The sequence below is a fragment of the Topomyia yanbarensis genome, chromosome 2, assembly GCF_030247195.1.
Source record: "Topomyia yanbarensis strain Yona2022 chromosome 2, ASM3024719v1, whole genome shotgun sequence".
Lineage (NCBI taxonomy): Eukaryota > Metazoa > Arthropoda > Insecta > Diptera > Culicidae > Topomyia > Topomyia yanbarensis.
The window spans coordinates 224,326,916-224,346,794 of record NC_080671.1 but is presented as its reverse complement, the minus strand read 5'-3'; the positions used below and the strand labels follow the sequence as shown (position 1 = coordinate 224,346,794).

The 19,879-nt window shown below is 45.8% G+C and overlaps 1 protein-coding gene across 1 annotated transcript; it reads left to right on the top strand.

Annotated features, from left to right (window-relative positions):
- The first annotated feature begins 15,817 nt into the window (after window positions 1-15,817).
- LOC131680102 (uncharacterized) lies at window positions 15,818-17,302 on the top strand. Its single transcript, XM_058960823.1, has one exon. The coding sequence runs from the start codon at window positions 15,818-15,820 to the stop codon at window positions 17,300-17,302; it is 1,485 nt and encodes a 494-aa protein (XP_058816806.1).
- The last annotated feature ends 2,577 nt before the right edge of the window (window positions 17,303-19,879 follow it).

Below are 19,879 nucleotides of genomic sequence, written 5' to 3'. Positions count from 1 at the left end.
AGAACATAGCCAAGGAGTTGAAGATGAGCCTCTTGGAGCTCCGGAAAGCTGTTCGTGTCGCAAGACAGGAACAGCAGGCCTATGTTGAGAGGGTGGAATGTCGGGAGAGGCCCGACAGAGAAACCCAGACAGTGGCCTCCAATAGGGAGGAAAGAGAGAAGGTCGATAGAGGTTCACAGACAGTGGCCTTTACCTTCTACGGAGCAGCCACGTCGATCGGAGCGGCGACTGAGTTCCCCTCGAAGGGAAAAGGAAAGGGCAATCGCAAGACGGCATCGAATGCGAAGCGCCCTAGGAAGTCGCCAGGCGAGGGTGCCAAAACCGACACCACTCGGCGTGCAACCGTCAAGGTCAAACGCCGCCTGGGTGAGGTAAGCGAGGGCGAGAGTGACCTCGCTGTGGAGAGCGATGGTACCAGCAACCCGGCACGACCGGGGCAGGGGGGCTCAAACCCCTGGACGCTGGTCACCAAGAAAAAGCCGGCACCGAAACCGGAGGTACCGCGACCTGTGAGGAAGGCCAAGGACAGAGGCGAAGCCTTGTGGTTAAAAACCGACAAGGACAAATACGCTGATGTCCTTAAATCGATGAAGGCGGCCGAAAGCCTCTCGGCCCTTGGGCAGGATGTGCGTAGCGTAAGACGCACCAACACGGGAGAGATGCTCCTGGTGCTGAAGCGAGGCGCACAATCAAGTGCAGTATATAAGGCCTTGGCCCAAGAGGTCCTTGGTGAGGGCGCCCAAATCAGGTCGCTAGGTGCGGAAACAACTCTCCAGTGCAAGCACTTGGACGAGTTCACGACCGCAGAAGACGGCGTCGCAGCCGTCAAGGAGCACTGCGGCGTCACAATCGAGCGGCCTCTGTGCGATTGAGAGACGGACCCTCTGGCACCCAAGTAGCCTACCTCAGGCTACTGAATGCGGATGCCAAAAAGGTAACCGAGAAAGGGAAGCTGAAGATCGGCTGGCCGGTATGCCCTATTAGTATACCCCAGCCGCCTTCAGTGGACAGGTGCTATCGGTGCCTAGAATCCGGCCATAAAGCATACGAATGCAAAGGCATAGATAGGAGCAAGCTATGTCGTCGCTGCGGCGAGGAGGGGCATAAAGAGCGGGGGTGCACTAAGGCATATAAGTGCCTTATCTGCACCGCTAAGAAGCAAGCCCATAAACATGCTATGGGCGGACCTTCGTGTCCCTTCGGCGAGTTAAATAAGAAGAAGCCGTGAGAGTCACACAGCTAAATCTTAACTATTGTGCAGCAGCCCAACAGCTGGTGTGGCAGTCGGTCTCGGAGTCGAGGACAGATGTCGCCCTCTTATCAGACCCGTACAGCATCCCTGCCGGCAACGGCAATTGGGTGTCGGATGGGTCTGGAATGGTGGCAATCTGTACAACGGGAAGGTTCCCGGTTCAAGAGGTAATACACCCCTCCGCCGAGGGTGTGGCGATTGCCAAGATCAATGGTGTGTTCTATTGCAGCTACTACGCCCCACCAAGGTGGCCAATAGAACAGTTCTACCAGATGATCGACAGGCTCTCGTCGGACCTCGTGGGCCGGAAACCGGTAGTAATAGCGGGAGACTTCAACGCTTGGGCAGTGGAGTGGGGTAACCGCTGTACAAATAGCAGGGGTCAAGCGCTAATGGAAGCGTTTGCGAAACTCGATACTGTGCTAGCTAATGATGGCTCCGCTAGTACATTCCGTAGAAACGGAGTGGAGGCGTGGATTGATTTGACCTTTGCCAGCCCGAGTCTGGCTCCAGGCATGGAATGGAGGGTAGACGAAGGCTACACCCATAGCGATCATTTAGCAATCCGCTTTAAGATCAACTATGGTGTGCAGCATCCGAGGGCGGGAGATCCCTGTCAGGTACGCGGGTGGAAGTCCAATCACTTCGACAGCGAAGCTTTCACCGCGGCCCTGGGACTGGAGGCCAACACCGACAGTCTAAGCGGGGATGCGCTGGTAGCTGTTCTATCACGCGCGTGCGACGCCACTATGCCGAGAAAAACACTGCCAAGAAACGGTAGATGCCCGGTATACTGGTGGAGTGCCGAGATTGCAGCTCTACGGTCAGCCTGTCTCAGAGCTAGACGTAGGATGCAAAGAGCTCGCACCGAGGATGCAAGAGAGAACCGCCGTGAAGTGTTTCGAGTTGCGAAATTAGCCCTTAACAAGGCTATTAAGAGCAGCAAGAGAGCGTGTTTCGACAACCTGTGTGAGAGTGCCAACGCGAATCCGTGGGGTGACGCCTACCGGATTGTGATGGCCAAGACCAAAGGGGGCTCCTCACCCCCAGAACGGTCTCCGGACCGGTTGGCAACGATTATCGAAGTACTCTTCCCGTCTCGAGCCACAAGCCCCTGGCCACCTGCACTACGAGACAGTGCGGGCACGGTCGAAATGGTGGCTCCAGTGACGAACGAAGAGCTACTCGCAGTGGCTAAATCCCTAGCAATGAACAAAGCTCCAGGGCCGGATGGAGTTCCGAACAACGCTCTCAAGGCAGCGATCATAGCGAACCCGAACATGTTCAGGCTAGCTATGCAGAGATGCCTTGACGAGTGCCGTTTCCCCGATAGATGGAAAAGGCAGAAACTGGTGCTGTTGCCGAAGCCCGGGAAGCCGCCAGGCGACCCATCGGCGTACAGACCAATCTGTCTGATAGACACGACTGGCAAACTGCTTGAGAGGATCATCCTCAACAGGCTCACCCCGTACGCGGAAGGTACGGACGGTCTGTCAAGCAACCAGTTTGGCTTTCGGAAGGGTAAGTCCACAGTGGATGCTCTCAACTCAGTGATAAATACTGCCGAGATAGCGATCCAACGAAAAAGGCGAGGTATTCGATACTGTGCGTTAGTGACACTTGACGTGAAGAACGCATTCAACAGCGCAAGCTGGGATGCCATCGCGCTCTCGTTACACCGGCTTAGCCTACCGGTGGGTCTGTACCGGATCCTGGAAAGTTACTTCCAAAACCGCGTACTGCTATACGAGACCGATGCCGGTCAGAAAAGGGTTCCGATTACCGCCGGAGTCCCGCAGGGCTCGATCCTAGGCCCGGTGCTATGGAACCTCATGTATGACGGGGTTCTGAGACTGAAGTTCCCTCCTGGGGTCAAGATCGTCGGCTTTGCCGACGACGTAACCTTGGAGGTCTACGGGGAGTCAATTCCTGAGGTAGAACTAACCGCAGAACACGCGATTAGCACGGTGGAGGAATGGATGAGCGCGAGAGGCCTGGAGCTCGCTCATCATAAGACGGAGGTAGTTATCGTCAACAACCGCAAGTCGGCACAACATGCAGTTATCCATGTAGGAGAAGTCGCGATCACTTCACAGCGAAGTCTGAAGTCTCTCGGAGTCATTATAAACGACAAGCTGACCTTCGGCAGCCATGTCGACTATACGTGCAAGAGAGCGTCGACTGCTGTTGCGGCACTATCGAGAATGATGTCCAACAGCTCAAAGGTGTGCGCCAGTAGACGTAGGTTACTGGCAGGCGTTGCCGTATCTATCCTCAGGTACGGCGGCCCGTCATGGTCAAGAGCACTGAGGGTAACCAGTTACCTACAGAAACTGGAGAGCACCTACCGCGTGATGTGCCTCAGAGTGATATCTGCCTACCGCACGGTATCACACGATGCATCCTGCGTGATAGCGAGCATGATGCCAGTCGGGCTGGTCATTCGGGAAGATGAGGAGTGCTTTGAGCTACGTGGAAATAGGGGAGCCCGCGAGCGCACCAGGGTGACCTCGGTCGCCAGATGGCAGCGTGAGTGGGACAACTCCTCGAAAGGTAGGTGGATCCACTGGCTGATACCTAGCATATCGAGCTGGGTGGGAAGACCCCATGGGGAAGTTCACTTCCACCTGACACAATTCCTGTCAGGCCATGGCTGTTTCCGTCAGTACCTCCACAGGTTCGGGCACGCGGAGGTCCCAGTCTGCCCGGACTGCCCAGGTGTAGATAAAACTGCCGAACACATACTGTTCGTATGTCATCGGTTCGACGTCGAAAGAAGAGCAATGCTTGACGTCTGTGGCTGGGACACAACCCCGGATACCCTTATTCAGCGGATGTGTCAAACGGTGGAGAAGTGGAACGCAGTCTCGGCTGCTACCATCCAGATTGCCAGTAGGCTACAGGTAATCTGGCGAACCGAGCAACAGATGGCGGGCACGGCTAACTAGTGATTGGTTAGTTGGAACGAAAAAGGCCAAGCGCAAAATAAGAGAGTGAATGGTCTGTTCATGCCGAGGTAGGTTGGCGCAGCGAATGGCAACCGTGTAAGGGGTAAACCCAGCCACCCCGAAGCAAGACAGAAGAGTGAGTGTATAGGCGTATAAGTGGACTGCCTCATGCCAAGACGGGAGGGTCGTAGCGTAGTATGTTGGAACTAAGCTATCGATGCCTCATGGCGTGGCAGAGGAGTGAAAGGGTGAGCATCCAAGTCAGTCTCACACTGCATGTTAAGGGTGAGCGTAAAAGTCAGCCTCACAGGTTGGTAGAGGCTAGCACAAAAGTCAGCCTAGCAAGGAATGAAAAAGGTGAGCACAAAAGTCAGCCTCGCATGGTATGTCAGAAGTGGGGCCTAAGAAAAATGTCCCACATGGGATGCCAGAGGGAGTGACAAAGGTACAATAGAGTGGCACGATTGAGAGTGAATCAGGTGATAGGGTGAGCACCCAAGTCAGCCTCACATGGATGGGTAGGGCGAGCACAAAAGTAAGCCTAGCAAGGAATGAGTAAGGTGAGCACACAAGTCAGCCTCGCATGGAACGTAAAAGGTGAGCACAAAAGTCAGCCTCATGTGGGAATGTTTGAGAGTGAATCAAAGTGTGATTGAGAGAGCACCCAAGTAAGCCTCATACAGGATGTATGATCGCGTGAGTGAGAGTGAATGAGTACATTTAGTACAGCCATCCCCCCAGAAGTAATACCGAGAGGTAATTCCTGGGAGGAATGATGGCGGAGCCCAATGGAGTTTAGTCGGTATTAATGGCTGGTCACCATTCGAGTCCGACACGCCCCCAGTGCACCCCGTGTGGTAGATTGGACCCTACCGTTAGCACGTGTACTGGGCTAGGACATAAAGGTCTTCTCCATTGTAAAAAAAAACATGCACACACATACACACACACATACACACACATACAGACTTTTTCCGATCTCGACGAACTGAGTCGAATGGGATATGACTCTCGGCCCTCCGGGCCGGGATTAGGTTGACGTTTTTCAGAGTGATTGCATAACCTTTCTATATGAGAAAGGCAAAAATGTGCCAAAATCCAAAAAAGTGAATCGTCGTCAAATTTTTTTTCGAGTTTGCATCAAATCTCGACGTTTCATGCACCTTGAACACATTTAGCATCAAAAATAAAATTTTTTAATTTTTCCTATAGTTTATATGAGAAATTTCTGTGTGGCCGCACTCTGAAACCCGTAATTCCGGAACCAGAATTCCGATCGATCCAAAATTCAATAGCAGCCGATGGGAAGGTTGCACCTTTCATTTGAGACTAAGTTTGGGCAAATCGGTCCAGCCATCTCTGAGAAAAATGAGTGACATTATTTGACACATACGCACATTCATGCACACACACACATACACACATACACACATACACACACATACAGACTTTTTCCGATCTCGAAGAACTGAGTCGAATGGGATATGACACTCGGCCCTCCGGGCCGGGATTAGGTTGACGTTTTTCAGAGTGATTGCATAACCTTTCTATATGAGAAAGGCAAAAATGTGCCAAAATCCAAAAAAGTGAACCGTCGTCAAATTTTTTTTCGAGTTTGCATCAAATCTCGACGTTTCATGCACCTTGAACACATTTAGCATCAAAAATAATTTTTTTTAATTTTTCCTATAGTTTATATGAGAAATTTCTGTGTGGCCGCACTCTGAAACCCGTAATTCCGGAACCAGAATTCCGATCGATCCAAAATTCAATAGCAGCCGATGGGAACGTTGCACCTTTCATTTGAGACTAAGTTTGGGCAAATTGGTCTAGCCATCTCTGAGAAAAATGAGTGACATTATTTGACACATACGCACATACATACACACACATACACACACATACACATACACACACACACACATACACACACATACATACACACACATACAGACTTTTTCCGATCTCGACGAACTGAGTCGAATGGGATATGACACTCGGCCCTCCGGGCCGGGATTAGGTTGACGTTTTTTAGAGTGATTGCATAACCTTTCTATATGAGAAAGGCAAAAATGTGGCAAAATCCAAAAAAGTGAACCGTCGTCAAATTTTTTTTCGAGTTTGCATCAAATCTCGACGTTTCATGCACCTTGAACACATTTAGCATCAAAAATATTTTTTTTAATTTTTCCTATAGTTTATATGAGAAATTTCTGTGTGGCCGCACTCTGAAACCCGTAATTCCGGAAACAGAATTCCGATCGATCCAAAATTCAATAGCAGCCGATGGGAATGTTGTTCCTTTCATTTGAGACTAAGTTTGGGCAAATCGGTCCAGCCATCTCTGAGAAAAATGAGTGACATTATTTGACACATACGCACATACATACATACACACACGTATACACACATACACACACATACACACACATACATACACACATACACACACATACAGACTTTTTCCGATCTCGACAAACTGAGTCGAATGGGATATGACACTCGGCCCTCCGAGCCGGGATTAGGTTGACGTTTTTCAGAGTGATTGCATAACCTTTCTATATGAGAAAAGCAAAAATGTGCCAAAATCCAAAAAAGTGAATCGTCGTCAAATTTTTTTTCGAGTTTGCATCAAATCTCGACGTTTCATGCACCTTGAACACATTTAGCATCAAAAATAAATTTTTGTAATTTTTCCTATAGTTTATATGAGAAATTTCTGTGTGGCCGCACTCTGAAACCCGTAATTCCGGAACCAGAATTCCGATCGATCCAAAATTCAATAGCAGCCGATGGGAAGGTTGCTCCTTTCATTTGAGACTAAGTTTGGGCAAATCGGTCCAGCCATCTCTGAGAAAAATGAGTGACATTATTTGACACATACGCACATTCATTCACACACACATACACACACATACACACACACATACACACACATACACACACATACACACATACACACATACATACACACATACACACACACATACAGACTTTTTCCGATCTCGACGAACTGAGTCGAATGGGATATGACACTCGGCCCTCCGGGCCGGGATTAGGTTGACGTTTTTCAGAGTGATTGCATAACCTTTCTATATGAGAAAGGCAAAAATGTGCCAAAATCCAAAAAAGTGAATCGTCGTCAAATTTTTTTTCGAGTTTGCATCAAATCTCGACGTTTCATGCACCTTGAACACATTTAGCATCAAAAATAAAAATGTTTAATTTTTCCTATAGTTTATATGAGAAATTTCTGTGTGGCCGTACTCTGAAACCCGTAATTCCGAAACCAGAATTCCGATCGATCCAAAATTCAATAGCAGCCGATGGGAAGGTTGCACCTTTCATTTGAGACTAAGTTTGGGCAAATCGGTCCAGCCATCTCTGAGAAAAGTGAGTGACATTATTTGACACATACGCACATTCATACACACACACATACACACACATACACACACATACACACATACACACATACACACACATACATACACACACATACACACACACATACAGACTTTTTCCGATCTCGACGAACTGAGTCGAATGGGATATGACACTCGGCCCTCCGGGCCGGGATTAGGTTGACGTTTTCAGAGTGATTGCATAACCTTTCTATATGAGAAAGGCAAAAATGTGCCAAAATCCAAAAAAGTGAATCGTCGTCAAATTTTTTTTCGAGTTTGCATCAAATCTCGACGTTTCATGCACCTTGAACACATTTAGCATCAAAAATAAAAATTCTATTTTTCATTTTTCCTATAGTTTATATGAGAAATTTCTGTGTGGCCGCACTCTGAAACCCGTAATTCCAGAACCAGAATTCCGATCGATCCAAAATTCAATAGCAGCCGATAAGAATGTTGTTCCTTTCATTTGAGACTAAGTTTGGGCAAATCGGTCCAGCCATCTCTGAGAAAAATGAGTGACATTATTTGACACATACACACATACATACACACACATACACACACATACACACACATACATACACACACATACACACACATACAGACTTTTTCCGATCTCGACGAACTGAGTCGAATGGGATATGACACTCGGCCCTCCGGGCCGGGATTAGGTTGACGTTTTTCAGAGTGATTGCATAACCTTTCTATATGAGAAAGGCAAAAATGTGCCAAAATCCAAAAAAGTGAATCGTCGTCAAATTTTTTTTCGAGTTTGCATCAAATCTCGACGTTTCATGCACCTTGAACACATTTAGCATCAAAAATAAAAATTCTATTTTTAATTTTTCCTATAGTTTATATGAGAAATTTCTGTGTGGCCGCACTCTGAAACCCGTAATTCCAGAACCAGAATTCCGATCGATCCAAAATTCAATAGCAGCCGATGGGAATGTTGTTCCTTTCATTTGAGACTAAGTTTGGGCAAATCGGTCCAGCCATCTCTGAGAAAAATGAGTGACATTATTTGACATATACGCACATACATACACACACATACACACACATACACACATACACACATACACACATACAGACTTTTTCCGATCTCGACGAACTGAGTCGAATGGGATATGACACTCGGCCCTCCGGGCCGGGATTAGGTTGACGTTTTTCAGAGTGATTGCATAACCTTTCTATATGAGAAAGGCTAAAATGTGCCAAAATCCAAAAAAGTGAATCGTCGTCAAATTTTTTTTCGAGTTTGCATCAAATCTCGACGTTTCATGCACCTTGAACACATTTAGCATCAGAAATAAAAATGTTTAATTTTTCCTATAGTTTATATGAGAAATTTCTGTGTGGCCGTACTCTGAAACCCGTAATTCCGGAACCAGAATTCCGATCGATCCAAAATTCAATAGCAGCCGATGGGAAGGTTTCACCTTTCATTTGAGACTAAGGCAAATCGGTCCAGCCATCTCTGAGAAAAATGAGTGACATTATTTGACACATACGCACATACATACACACACACATACACACACATACACACACATACACACACATACACACACATACATACACACATACACACACACATACAGACTTTTCAGACGCTGAGTGACATTATTTGACACATACGCACATACATACACACACATACACACACATACACACACATACACACACATACACACACATACACACATACATACACACATGCATTCACACATACACACACACATACAGACTTTTTCTGATCTCGACGAACTGAGTCGAATGGGATATGACACTCGGCCCTCCGGGCCGGGATTAGGTTGACGTTTTTCAGAGTGATTGAATAACCTTTCTATATGAGAAAGGCAAAAAAACATACATACATACATACATACATACATACATACATACACACATACATACACACAGATATTTTGCGATCTCGGCGAACTGAGTCGAATGTTATATGAGACTCGGCCCTCCGGGCCTCGGTTAGAAAGTCGGTTTTTGGAGCAATTGCATTATCTTCATAATCTTTCTATATAAGAAAGGCAAAATAATAATATTTAATTAGCCTAATCAGCATGAGTTCTATGTTATCTTCATGTGATTATATTTTGAAATGTTGGTGGAATAAGTTTGAAAGTGGAGGGAATGGGGGTTTAGTAGAGTGGGAGTGGAAGATGCGTCAGAAATCCTTCATCTTATTTCGGTATACGGGGTGGATGAAGGAAATGCGGTTGTGAGGGTGGTCCAAGGGGAGGGCAGTGATGAAGAAGGGAGGTGTAAGGGCAAGGCGGGGGGGAGGGGCGGCGACGCAATAGTGTTGGTTTGAGAATATCGGTTCGGTCATCACCGAAGAACCGATGTGACTTTAATTGTGGAATATGCCCGGAATTCCCGTCTTCCGGAATCGTCGCTAGTGGACAATATATTCAAAAAATGTTTGATTGGCAATCAGTGATCTAGATTCGTGATTAGAAGTAATTTGGTGACCATTTCAATAGTTTTTAGCCTCTGAGGTATTACGATTGTACCGATTTATATGGGAAATTCCAGTGTATCCTTACTACCACCCCTGTAACTCCGAAAACAAGAGTCAGAACCGAATGAAATTCAGCAGCAGTCAATGGTATTACTGTATCTTTCATTTGAAATCAAGTTTGTAAAAATCGGTAGAGAATTCATTGGGGAATGGATGTGATATTGGCTTAGGAACTTGGCGGGTTCCCCGGGGGCGTCATGAACCGACATAGGTGGCCAATGTGGTCAAAGCTGCTTTGATTAATCATTAGTGATCCAGACCCGCAAACTAGAGTAATGTTACATCAATTTTAATATGTTTTACATCATTTGAACATCAAGGTGGTACCAGTTTATATGGGAATTTGCTGTGTGACCGCTCTCTTCAACCCGTAACTCCGGAACCGGAAGTCGGATCAACTAAAAATTCAATAGCAGCTTATGGGAGCATTATACCTTTCAGAAGAAACTAAGTGTGCGAAAATCGGTTCAGCCATCTCTGAGAAAATTTTGTGAGTTTAAATGACACACACATACACGAAATTTTATAGACGTCTGTGTGGATAATATAGCTATCATTTGGGACTAAGTGTGTGAAAATCGGCCTAACCATTTCCGAGAATCTGATATGAGTTTGCTAGTTTTGAAAGATGGCCGCTTTTCCCGGGCACTTCCGGAACCGTCTATGGTGGTCAATGTAGTCAACGAAAGTTTGTTTGGCTGTCGGTGACCTAGAACTGCAAATTTAAGTTGTTTGAGAGACATTTTAGCGAATTTTTACCTTTTTTGCTTTCATCGGAGTATCGGTTTGAATCACAATTTGCTATGGGATCGCACGCCACAACCCGTAACTCCGGAACCGGAAGTCGGTTCGGGATAAAATTTAATAGCTATTTACGGGGACGCAACATCTTTCATTTGAGACTGAGTTTGGTTGATTCGGTCTAGCCATCTCCGAGAAACCGATGTGACTGTTATTCTGAATTTGAATACTTCCAACGGGGCTTCCGGAACCGATGATGATGGCCAATGTGACCAAAGAGACTTTGAATGGCTGTTAGTGACCTAGTACTACAAATCGAAGCAGTTGTGGTCACATTTTGGAAAAGTTTTTGCCATTATACACTCATTGCAGAATTTATTAAAATCGACATTTTCTACGTAATCGTTCTCATCACCCTGCAATTCCGGAACCGGAAGTCGGATCCAGTAATAAGTGCGTTTCCGAGTAATAAGTGCATAAATAGTAGTGGGAAGAAGAATCCCAGCACAGTACATTTTCGCAGTTTTATAGTTATAACCCACTAGACGAACATCGAACATCGAACGTTTTGTACCGATTCTTGCAAGTTTAGTTTTAAACCCGTACGTAATAAACAAATTTTGAGACATTCAGTCAAGTGACAGTAATCGTACCGAATCGAAATAAGTGCAGAAATCCCTAAAGATAAATTTGTAGTGATATTTATCGCCCCATTCTGCATACTTGCCCGTGCCAGTGCTCCGCTCTGGAAGACCGTAATTTTACTTACCCGTTTGCTGCTACCGTTGATGATCCGTTGTTCCTGAAAAGAAGCGCTGCTAAACGAGGAAAGTTGGTTACTCCCGTCCCGTCATTGACCGCTGTTCCTGAAAGAAGAAAGGTTACTTACTCAGTGATAGCTACTGTTGATGATCCGCTGTTCCTGAAATAAATAGGCTGCTAAAGGTAGAAGAAAGTTGAGTGCTCCCGTCCCGCCGATGATTCTCTGTTCCCGAAAACGAAATCTGCAAAATAAGAAGGTAATCCCGTCCCAAACAGAAATCCTACCACAACATTTTGGTGCCGTGACCAGGATTTCTGTACCGCCCGTCCCGTCACACACACATTCATCGAAAGGCAGATTGAGTTGACATAACCTCAAACTACGTTATCAACCCCTGGCTGAACATCGTTGCTGCTGTTGCTTGGACGATAATTTCAATCGCTTTTTTGATTCCAGTCGCACGTGTATTATTTGTTCCCGAGATTCAAGCAGCAAAAATGCCTAGTGAGAGGAAAATGACGGCAAAGGAGTTGAAGCGGAGAAATGTCGTGGAAGCATTGAAGAAGATGAACGAGTTTTTGGAAAATTTTGATCCTGTTCAGCATCAGCACGAAGTTCCCCTTCGTCTCGAACGTTTGGACAAGCTGATCAAGACCTTCGAGATGATTCAATCGGAGTATGAAGAATTCGACGATAGTGAAAAGTTTGTGACCGCTAACTTGGAATGCAGAGCAGCCGTAGAGGAGCAGTACTTTCATATCAAAGCTGGTTTACTGTCGAAGATGACACAACCCGTTCCCGTTCTTATTGCTCAAACATCGACTGCTGAAATCCATCCCGGCCTATCTGGTTTGGTTAATGTGAAACTACCGACTATCACGCTGCCAGAGTTTAATGGAGATTTCAACAATTGGCTGACGTTTCACGACACTTTCGTCTCCATGATACATTCATCGACAGAGATTTCCTCAGTGTAGAAATTTCATTATCTTCGTACAGCACTGAAGGGAGAAGCTGCAAACTTGATCCAGTCGATTACAATTACTGCTGCTAATTATTCCGTAGCTTGGGACACGCTCGTCAAACGCTTCTCCAATAGGTCTATTCTTTGGAAGAAACATAATCCCCAACAATTCCGTCGATGCTCTGCATAAGATAGTGGATGATTTCCAGCGTCATACAAACGTGTTATAGCAACTAGGTGAACCCGTCGAACATTTCAGTTGTATTTTGATGGAGCTACTGGAAAACAAATTGGACGATGCTTCACTGCATGCTTGGGAAGAATCAGTCTCGTCAGATGAACAACCCACATACACCAAGATGATAGAATTCCTCCAGAAAAGGACCCGTGTGCTGGGAACTATTCTCATTAACCGCCGGCAACATGCCCATCAAAAATCTGCAAGCCACAGTTCTGGAAACAAGAAGCCGTTTCAAACTCGTGTGAATTCAAATGCCATAACCGAAGCGTTGCAAAAACCGTTCCCGTTACGCCCTGCTTGTCAGAAAGAGCAGCATTCAATTTTGGATTGTTCTGTATTCAATGGATTCGATGTTAAAGGACGTTTGAAGGTCGTATCTGATAAAGGACTTTGCAGTAACTGTTCGTAGCGATCATTTCGCTCGTGCCTGTCGGTCCAAATACCATTGTAAACACTGTAACAAGCGTCATCATTCGATGATTCATCCCGGACCATTCTCAGCAAATCAGTCTTCTACAGACAATCGTACAAACGGTGCTAATCTCGCTCCCAGCACATCTCAGATTATCTCAGCTGTTATTTCCCCGCTTCCCCGTCCCATCAAATGCAGCTGTGAAAGTGAGAAGTGGAGGCGTCATTTTGTCGACCGTCGTTTTATTGATAGTCGATGCATATGGTCAGGCGCATATTGCACGAGCACTGTTGGATACTGGCTCACAACCAAATGCCATCAGTGAGCGCCTATGTCAGCAACTGCACCTTCCTCGAAAAGTAGTCAACGTTCCCATCGCAGGTGTAGATGGTACTATTACCAATTCGAAGTATCAAGTCCGTGCTGAGGGCCACTCCAGAGTATCCCGCTTTAAGGAAGTGCTAGATTTTCTTGTGTTGCGGAAGGTTACCAGTGATACACCACCATCTTCATTCGTCGCCCCTAAGTGGGAAATTCCCGAAAATCTGCAGTTCGCTGATCCCGAGTTTAACGTGTCTCGAAAGGCAGATATGATCATCGGAGCAGGTCACTTCTACACGTTCCTGCTTGAAGACCGATTCCGTTTAGCCAATAATACTCTGCTAGTCGATACTGTGTTCGGTTGGCTAGTCACCGGGCAATTAGTAACCAACGAAGACAACCGTCAACCCCCTGTAGCTTGTCATGTGGCGACAGTTACTCCTGTCGATGAGTTGCTAGAATGTTTTTGGGCCATAGAGGAAGTCAGCACGTCCAACTATTCTATCACAGAACAGCAGTGTGAGAACCTTTTCAGTGAAAGTACTTCACGTGATCCCGAAGGACGTTATATTGTGCACGTACCAAAGGAACCTAATTTTCAACAACTGCTTGGAACTTCGAAGGTGAACGCTCTACGACGATTCAAGTGGTTGGAGAAAAGGCTGGAGAAAGACAACGACCTCAAGCAGCAATACCACGAGTTCATGGCAGAGTATATTGCATTGGGCCATATGAATGTCGTCCCAGAAGACGGTCTGGATGGTCCGGACGCCTGCTACCTTCCCCACCATCCCGTTGTAAAAACTTCAAGTTCAACCACAAAGGTGCGCGTCGTTTTCGATGGTTCGGCGAAAACAAGCACCGGACATTCGCTGAACGAAGCCTTATTGGTAGGACCCGTCGTGCAAGATCAGCTGCTCAGCAACATTCTGCGGTTCCGTAAATTTCCGATCATCTTGGTGGCAGACATCGAAAAATGTACCGCCAAGTTTCGATGTATCCCGAAGACCGTCGTCTACAACGAATCTTCTGGAGATTCAACAGCACGCAACCCGTAACCACCTATGAACTGTCGACCGTTACCTACGGACTCGCGCCATCCTCGTTTTTGGCGACAAGGGCATTGCAACAGCTGGCAGATGATGAAGGCGCACCGTATCCCAAAGCTTGCAAAGCAGTGAAAAAATGTTTGTATGTCGACGATTTGATCTGCGGCGAATTCTCCGTCGAGCAAGCAATCCAGCTTCGTAATGAACTGAACGTTCTGTTACGTAAGGGCGGCTTTTGTCTTCGAAAGTGGAGCTCCAATTCATTAGAGGTTTTGGCTGACCTCCCGCAAGAGCTTCTTGGGACACAAACAGCCCGAAAGTTTGAACCCGAGGAGACAATAAAGACTCTTGGTATCAGTTGGGAACCATCATCCGACATGTTCCGTTTTGACGTTTCCGTAATCCTGAGGGATGAGCCCGTAACCAAACGCAGTGTTCTTTCAATCATAGCTCAGCTGTATGGCCCTTTGGGTCTAATCGCTCCCGCCATTGTTCAAGCAAAAATACTGTTGCAGCAGTTATGGTTGCTTTCCCTGGATTGGGATGACGAAGTAACCCCTGACTTTCGACAACAATGGTTCCAGTTTTGTGAGCAGCTACCTGATCTACGTAAACTTCGCATCGACCGCTATGCATTTGTATCCAGTATCTGCCATAGCGAATTACACTGTTTTGCAGATGCATCAGAAGCAGCTTATGGAGCCTGCATTTATGTGCGTTCGGAAACATCAGATGGTAGAGTCAAAGTAATTCTGTTGGCTTCAAAGTCCAAAGTTGCCCCGTTAAAGCGAATAACCATCCCTCGATTGGAGTTGTGTGCTGCACTGATCAGTTCCCGTTTGTATACCAAGATTGTAACAGCTTTAGACATGAAGTTCGACGCATGTTTTTCTGGACTGATTCAACTGTGGTACTGCAGTGGCTCAAGTCGCCTCCTCGAACCTGGAAAACATTCGTCGCAAATCGTGTTTCGGAGATTCAGTCAAATACTCACGGTTCAAGTTGGCTTCATGTAGCTGGTGCTGACAACCCTGCGGATTTGGTTTCTCGCGGACTATCACCTGATCAATTGATAGTAAGCGAAAAATGGAAAGGCGGACCAATTTGGTTATCAAAACTGAAACAGGAATGGCCGAAGCAAGTGTTATCTGAAATCCAACCCCCTGCAGAAGAAATGGAGATGAAATCTGTCACCGTCCTTGTCGCCCAGCAGAAATCGCCCGATCCCTTGTTCCTGAGATTTTCATCGTACCAACGTCTTTTGAATGTCGTCGGATACTGTCTTAGATTCGCTCAAAATGCTCGCAGTAAGAATAACAGAATAACTGACCGAGTACTCTCCGTGGTAGAGCTACAAGCAGCAAAATTCGGTTTAGTAAAATTGGTGCAAGCAGAATCGTTTCCTGAAGAACTAAAATCGCTGCATCGGGAGGTATGTGTGTCCACGAAATCCCAACTTCGTCTACTCAACCCTTTCATGGACACACAAGGAATAATTCGCGTTGGTGGCCGGCTACGGCTTTCCGACGAATCCTATGATGTTAAGCATCAAATCGTCATCCCTGGTTTCCATCCTTTCACCAAGCTGCTTATAAACTTTCACTATCGCAAAATAATTCATGGAGGCATTGTCATGACGCTAGCCGTCGTTCGTGATGAATTCTGGCCGCTCAATGGACGAAAAGCAGTTCGAAGTGTCATCCGTAACTATTTCAGGTGCAACAGAGTCAACCCCCGTCCCATCCAACAACCCGTAGGACAACTACCAATTGGAAGAGTTACCGCAAATGAAGCTTTTACCCACACCGGTGTTGATTATTGCGGTCCTCTTTATTTGAAACCAACGCACCGAAGAGCAGCAGCACGGAAATGTTACGTCGCTGTGTTCGTTTGCCTCGCAACGAAAGCAGTACACTTAGAATTAGTGGGCGATCTGTCCACGAACACCTTTCTCATGGCCCTCAACCGTTTCATCTGGCGAAGGAACAAACCGTCCCACATGTACTCTGATAACGGTACCAACTTCATCGGAGCCAAGAATGCGTTACATCAGTTATACACTATGCTTCAGTCCGGACCCGACCAAGACAGAATCTCCAGACAGCTTGCTGAGGACGGTATTCAATGGCATCTAATTCCTCCCCGTTCTCCAAACTTCGGTGGGCTGTGGGAAGTAGCAGTTAAGGTGGCCAAAACGCATCTGGTTCGCCAACTGGACAGTTCATCACTTTCCTATGAGGAACTTACCACCGTACTAACAACTATCGAAGGCTGTATGAATTGCCCGCTCACACCGCTATCAGATGACCCCAACGATCTGTCAGCTCTTACTCCAGCGCATTTCCTCGTCAAGAACATGATCCGCCCGCTGCCAGAACCAGACATCAGAAACGTACCGCTTAACCGCCTTAGCCAATATCAACGTATCCAAGCCTACTCGCAGCGATTTTGGCATAGATGGAGGAACGAGTATTTGAAGCAGCTTCAGTCGCAGTACACAACCAACCCTCACTTGTACAACCTGGACATCGGCTCTGTAGTAATCCTCAAAGATGAATCACTCCCGACGGCGCGTTGGCCATTAGCCCGCATCGTAGAAATTCATCCTGGACCTGACGGCGTCATCCGCGTTGCAACTTTACGCACTTCATCACGTTGAAGCGATCTGTATCCAAAATTTGCCCGCTACCATGTGCCAAGGAGATTGATGAATTCAATTTTAGAACCGAAATCAAGTCAGACGCAGCAGAAAACTAACTGATTAAATTAAACAATATTGTAAACCATCACGATAAAGGCAGTCGAAGTAGTTTTAGGCAGTTTAGTTGAAAAATAGTTTTTCAAGGTGGCCGGTTATGTTTGGTTCAGTGTAGAAACAGCACAGTATCTGCCCTGGTGTAATTTTTAGACAGCATGGCAGCCATATATATTTTATTTCCCACCAGTGTCGCCTGCAGTATATAAATCTTGGGCAGCATGATTTATGCTGCTTTGTTTACATTACGGAAACAGTTCGCTTTCTTGCTGAGTAAAATTATTATATTTCGACTGTTTCCGAGTAATAAGTGCATAAATAGTAGTGGGAAGAAGAATCCCAGCACAGTACATTTTCGCAGTTTTATAGTTATAAGTACCGATTCTTGCAAGTTTAGTTTTAAACTCGTACGTAATAAACTAATTTTGAGACATTCAGTCAAGTGACAGTAATCGTACCGAATCGAAATAAGTGCAGAAATCCCTAAAGATAAATTTGTAGTGATATTTATCGCCCCATTTTGCATACTTACCCGTGCCAATGCTCCGCTCTGGAAGACCGTAATTTTACTTACCCGTTTGCTGCTACCGTTGATGATCCGTTGTTCCTGAAAAGAAGCGCTGCTAAACGAGGAAAGTTGGTTACTCCCGTCCCGTCATTGACCGCTGTTCCTGAAAGAAGAAAGGTTACTTACTCAGTGATAGCTACTGTTGATGATCCTCTGTTCCTGAAATAAATAGGCTGCTAAAGGTAGAAGAAAGTTGAGTGCTCCCGTCCCGTCGATGATTCTCTGTTTCCGAAAACGAAATCTGCAAAATAAGAAGGTAATCCCGTCCCAAACAGAAATCGTACCCCAACAGCACCTTTCATTTGGGACTAAGTTTGTGAAAATTGGTTCAGCCATATCTGAGAAAAGTGAGTGAGATTGTGTTCGCGTACACACATAGACGCACATACATACATACACACACACACACACACACACACACACACACATACACACATACATACACACACAGACATTTACCGAACTCGACGAACTGAATCGAATGGTATATGTCACTCGGCCCTCCGGGCCTCCGTTAAAAGTCGGTTTTCAGAGCAGTTACAATACCTTTCTATTGAGAAAGGCAAAAAAATGCGAAATCGGCACAGTCCCAAAAAGTCGATTTTTATAAAAAAAATTTCGTTATAACATAAAATCTCGACGTTTCATGCATTTTAAAGATGTTTGGCGTCAAAAATACGAATTCGTATTCTGAAATTTAATGGGGTCCCCCCTTTGTAAAAAAATTTTAGTTCCGGCTTATATTTTTGTTTTTTGGGGCTGTGCCAACGTAAGGATTCGATTCACACTCACAATAACGCGACGCGAGACAGGACACAACACTTATTGTCCTTTCTAACTTTAAAAACCTGTTTTAATCCATCTAGAGGTGCAATTGTGCCTTTCTCATTTCTCCAAACTATGATTTAATAGCTGGTTCGTACAATATAACATTATGGAAATGTCTTTCATTCTTATTACACTTGGTAAGCATATATAAGAGCACCTTTTTGCATTTATCGCGGTATCGGTTTGAATCGGAGTTTTCTGTGTGATCGCACTCCACAACCCGTAACTCCGGAGCCGGAAGTCGGATGGAGATGGAATTTAATATCAGTTTCCGGGGACGCAACACCTTTCATTTGAGACTAAGTTGATCAAATCGGTCTAGCTATTTTCGAGAAACCAATATAATCGTTATTTTGAATTTGGATGCTCCGGATACGTCGATGGTAGCCAGTGTGGCCAAAGAGACTTTGAATGACTGTTGGTTACCTAGATCTACAAATTCAACAGTTGTGATTACATTTTGGAAAAAATTTCACCTTTTTACATTCATCGCAGAATTCGTTAGAATCGGGATTTGTTGCGTGATCGTGCGTATCACCCTGTAATTCAGGAACCAGAACTCAGATCCACACAAAATTCAACAGCAGCTGATGGACCTTTCATTTAAAATCAAGTTTGTTTGTCAAATCAACAAATTTTGTTTTGTAACCATACTCTTCAACTCGTAATCCGGAACAAGATGTCGGTTGAAAATGAAATTCAATAGCAACCTATGGGAATATTATACCTTTCATTTGAATCTTAGTTTGTAAAAATCGGTTCAGTCATCTCCGAGAAACCGATGTGGACATTTTGTTAACAAATCCGCACATACACACACATACATACATGCATACATACATACATGCATACATACATATATAAGATTGAGGAAGGCGAACAGTGGCACAAAGACAGCAGTGATACGCTTATCGCCAACCGCAGCCAACAAGCTTATGTCGACCGGTAAGATCAAAATCGGGTGGTCGGTGTGCTCGTTGCGATTGAACCCTAGAGCCACTAAACAAATGGAGAGGTGCTTCAGATGCCTGGGTTTTGGCCATCAGGCAAGAAACTGTAGAGGCCCCGACAGATCTGATCTGTGC

Bases quoted from the DNA above. Each gene is read 5' to 3' on its own strand.
- LOC131680102 (XM_058960823.1), top strand. From the start codon at position 15,818: ATGGAGATGAAATCTGTCACCGTCCTTGTCGCCCAGCAGAAATCGCCC.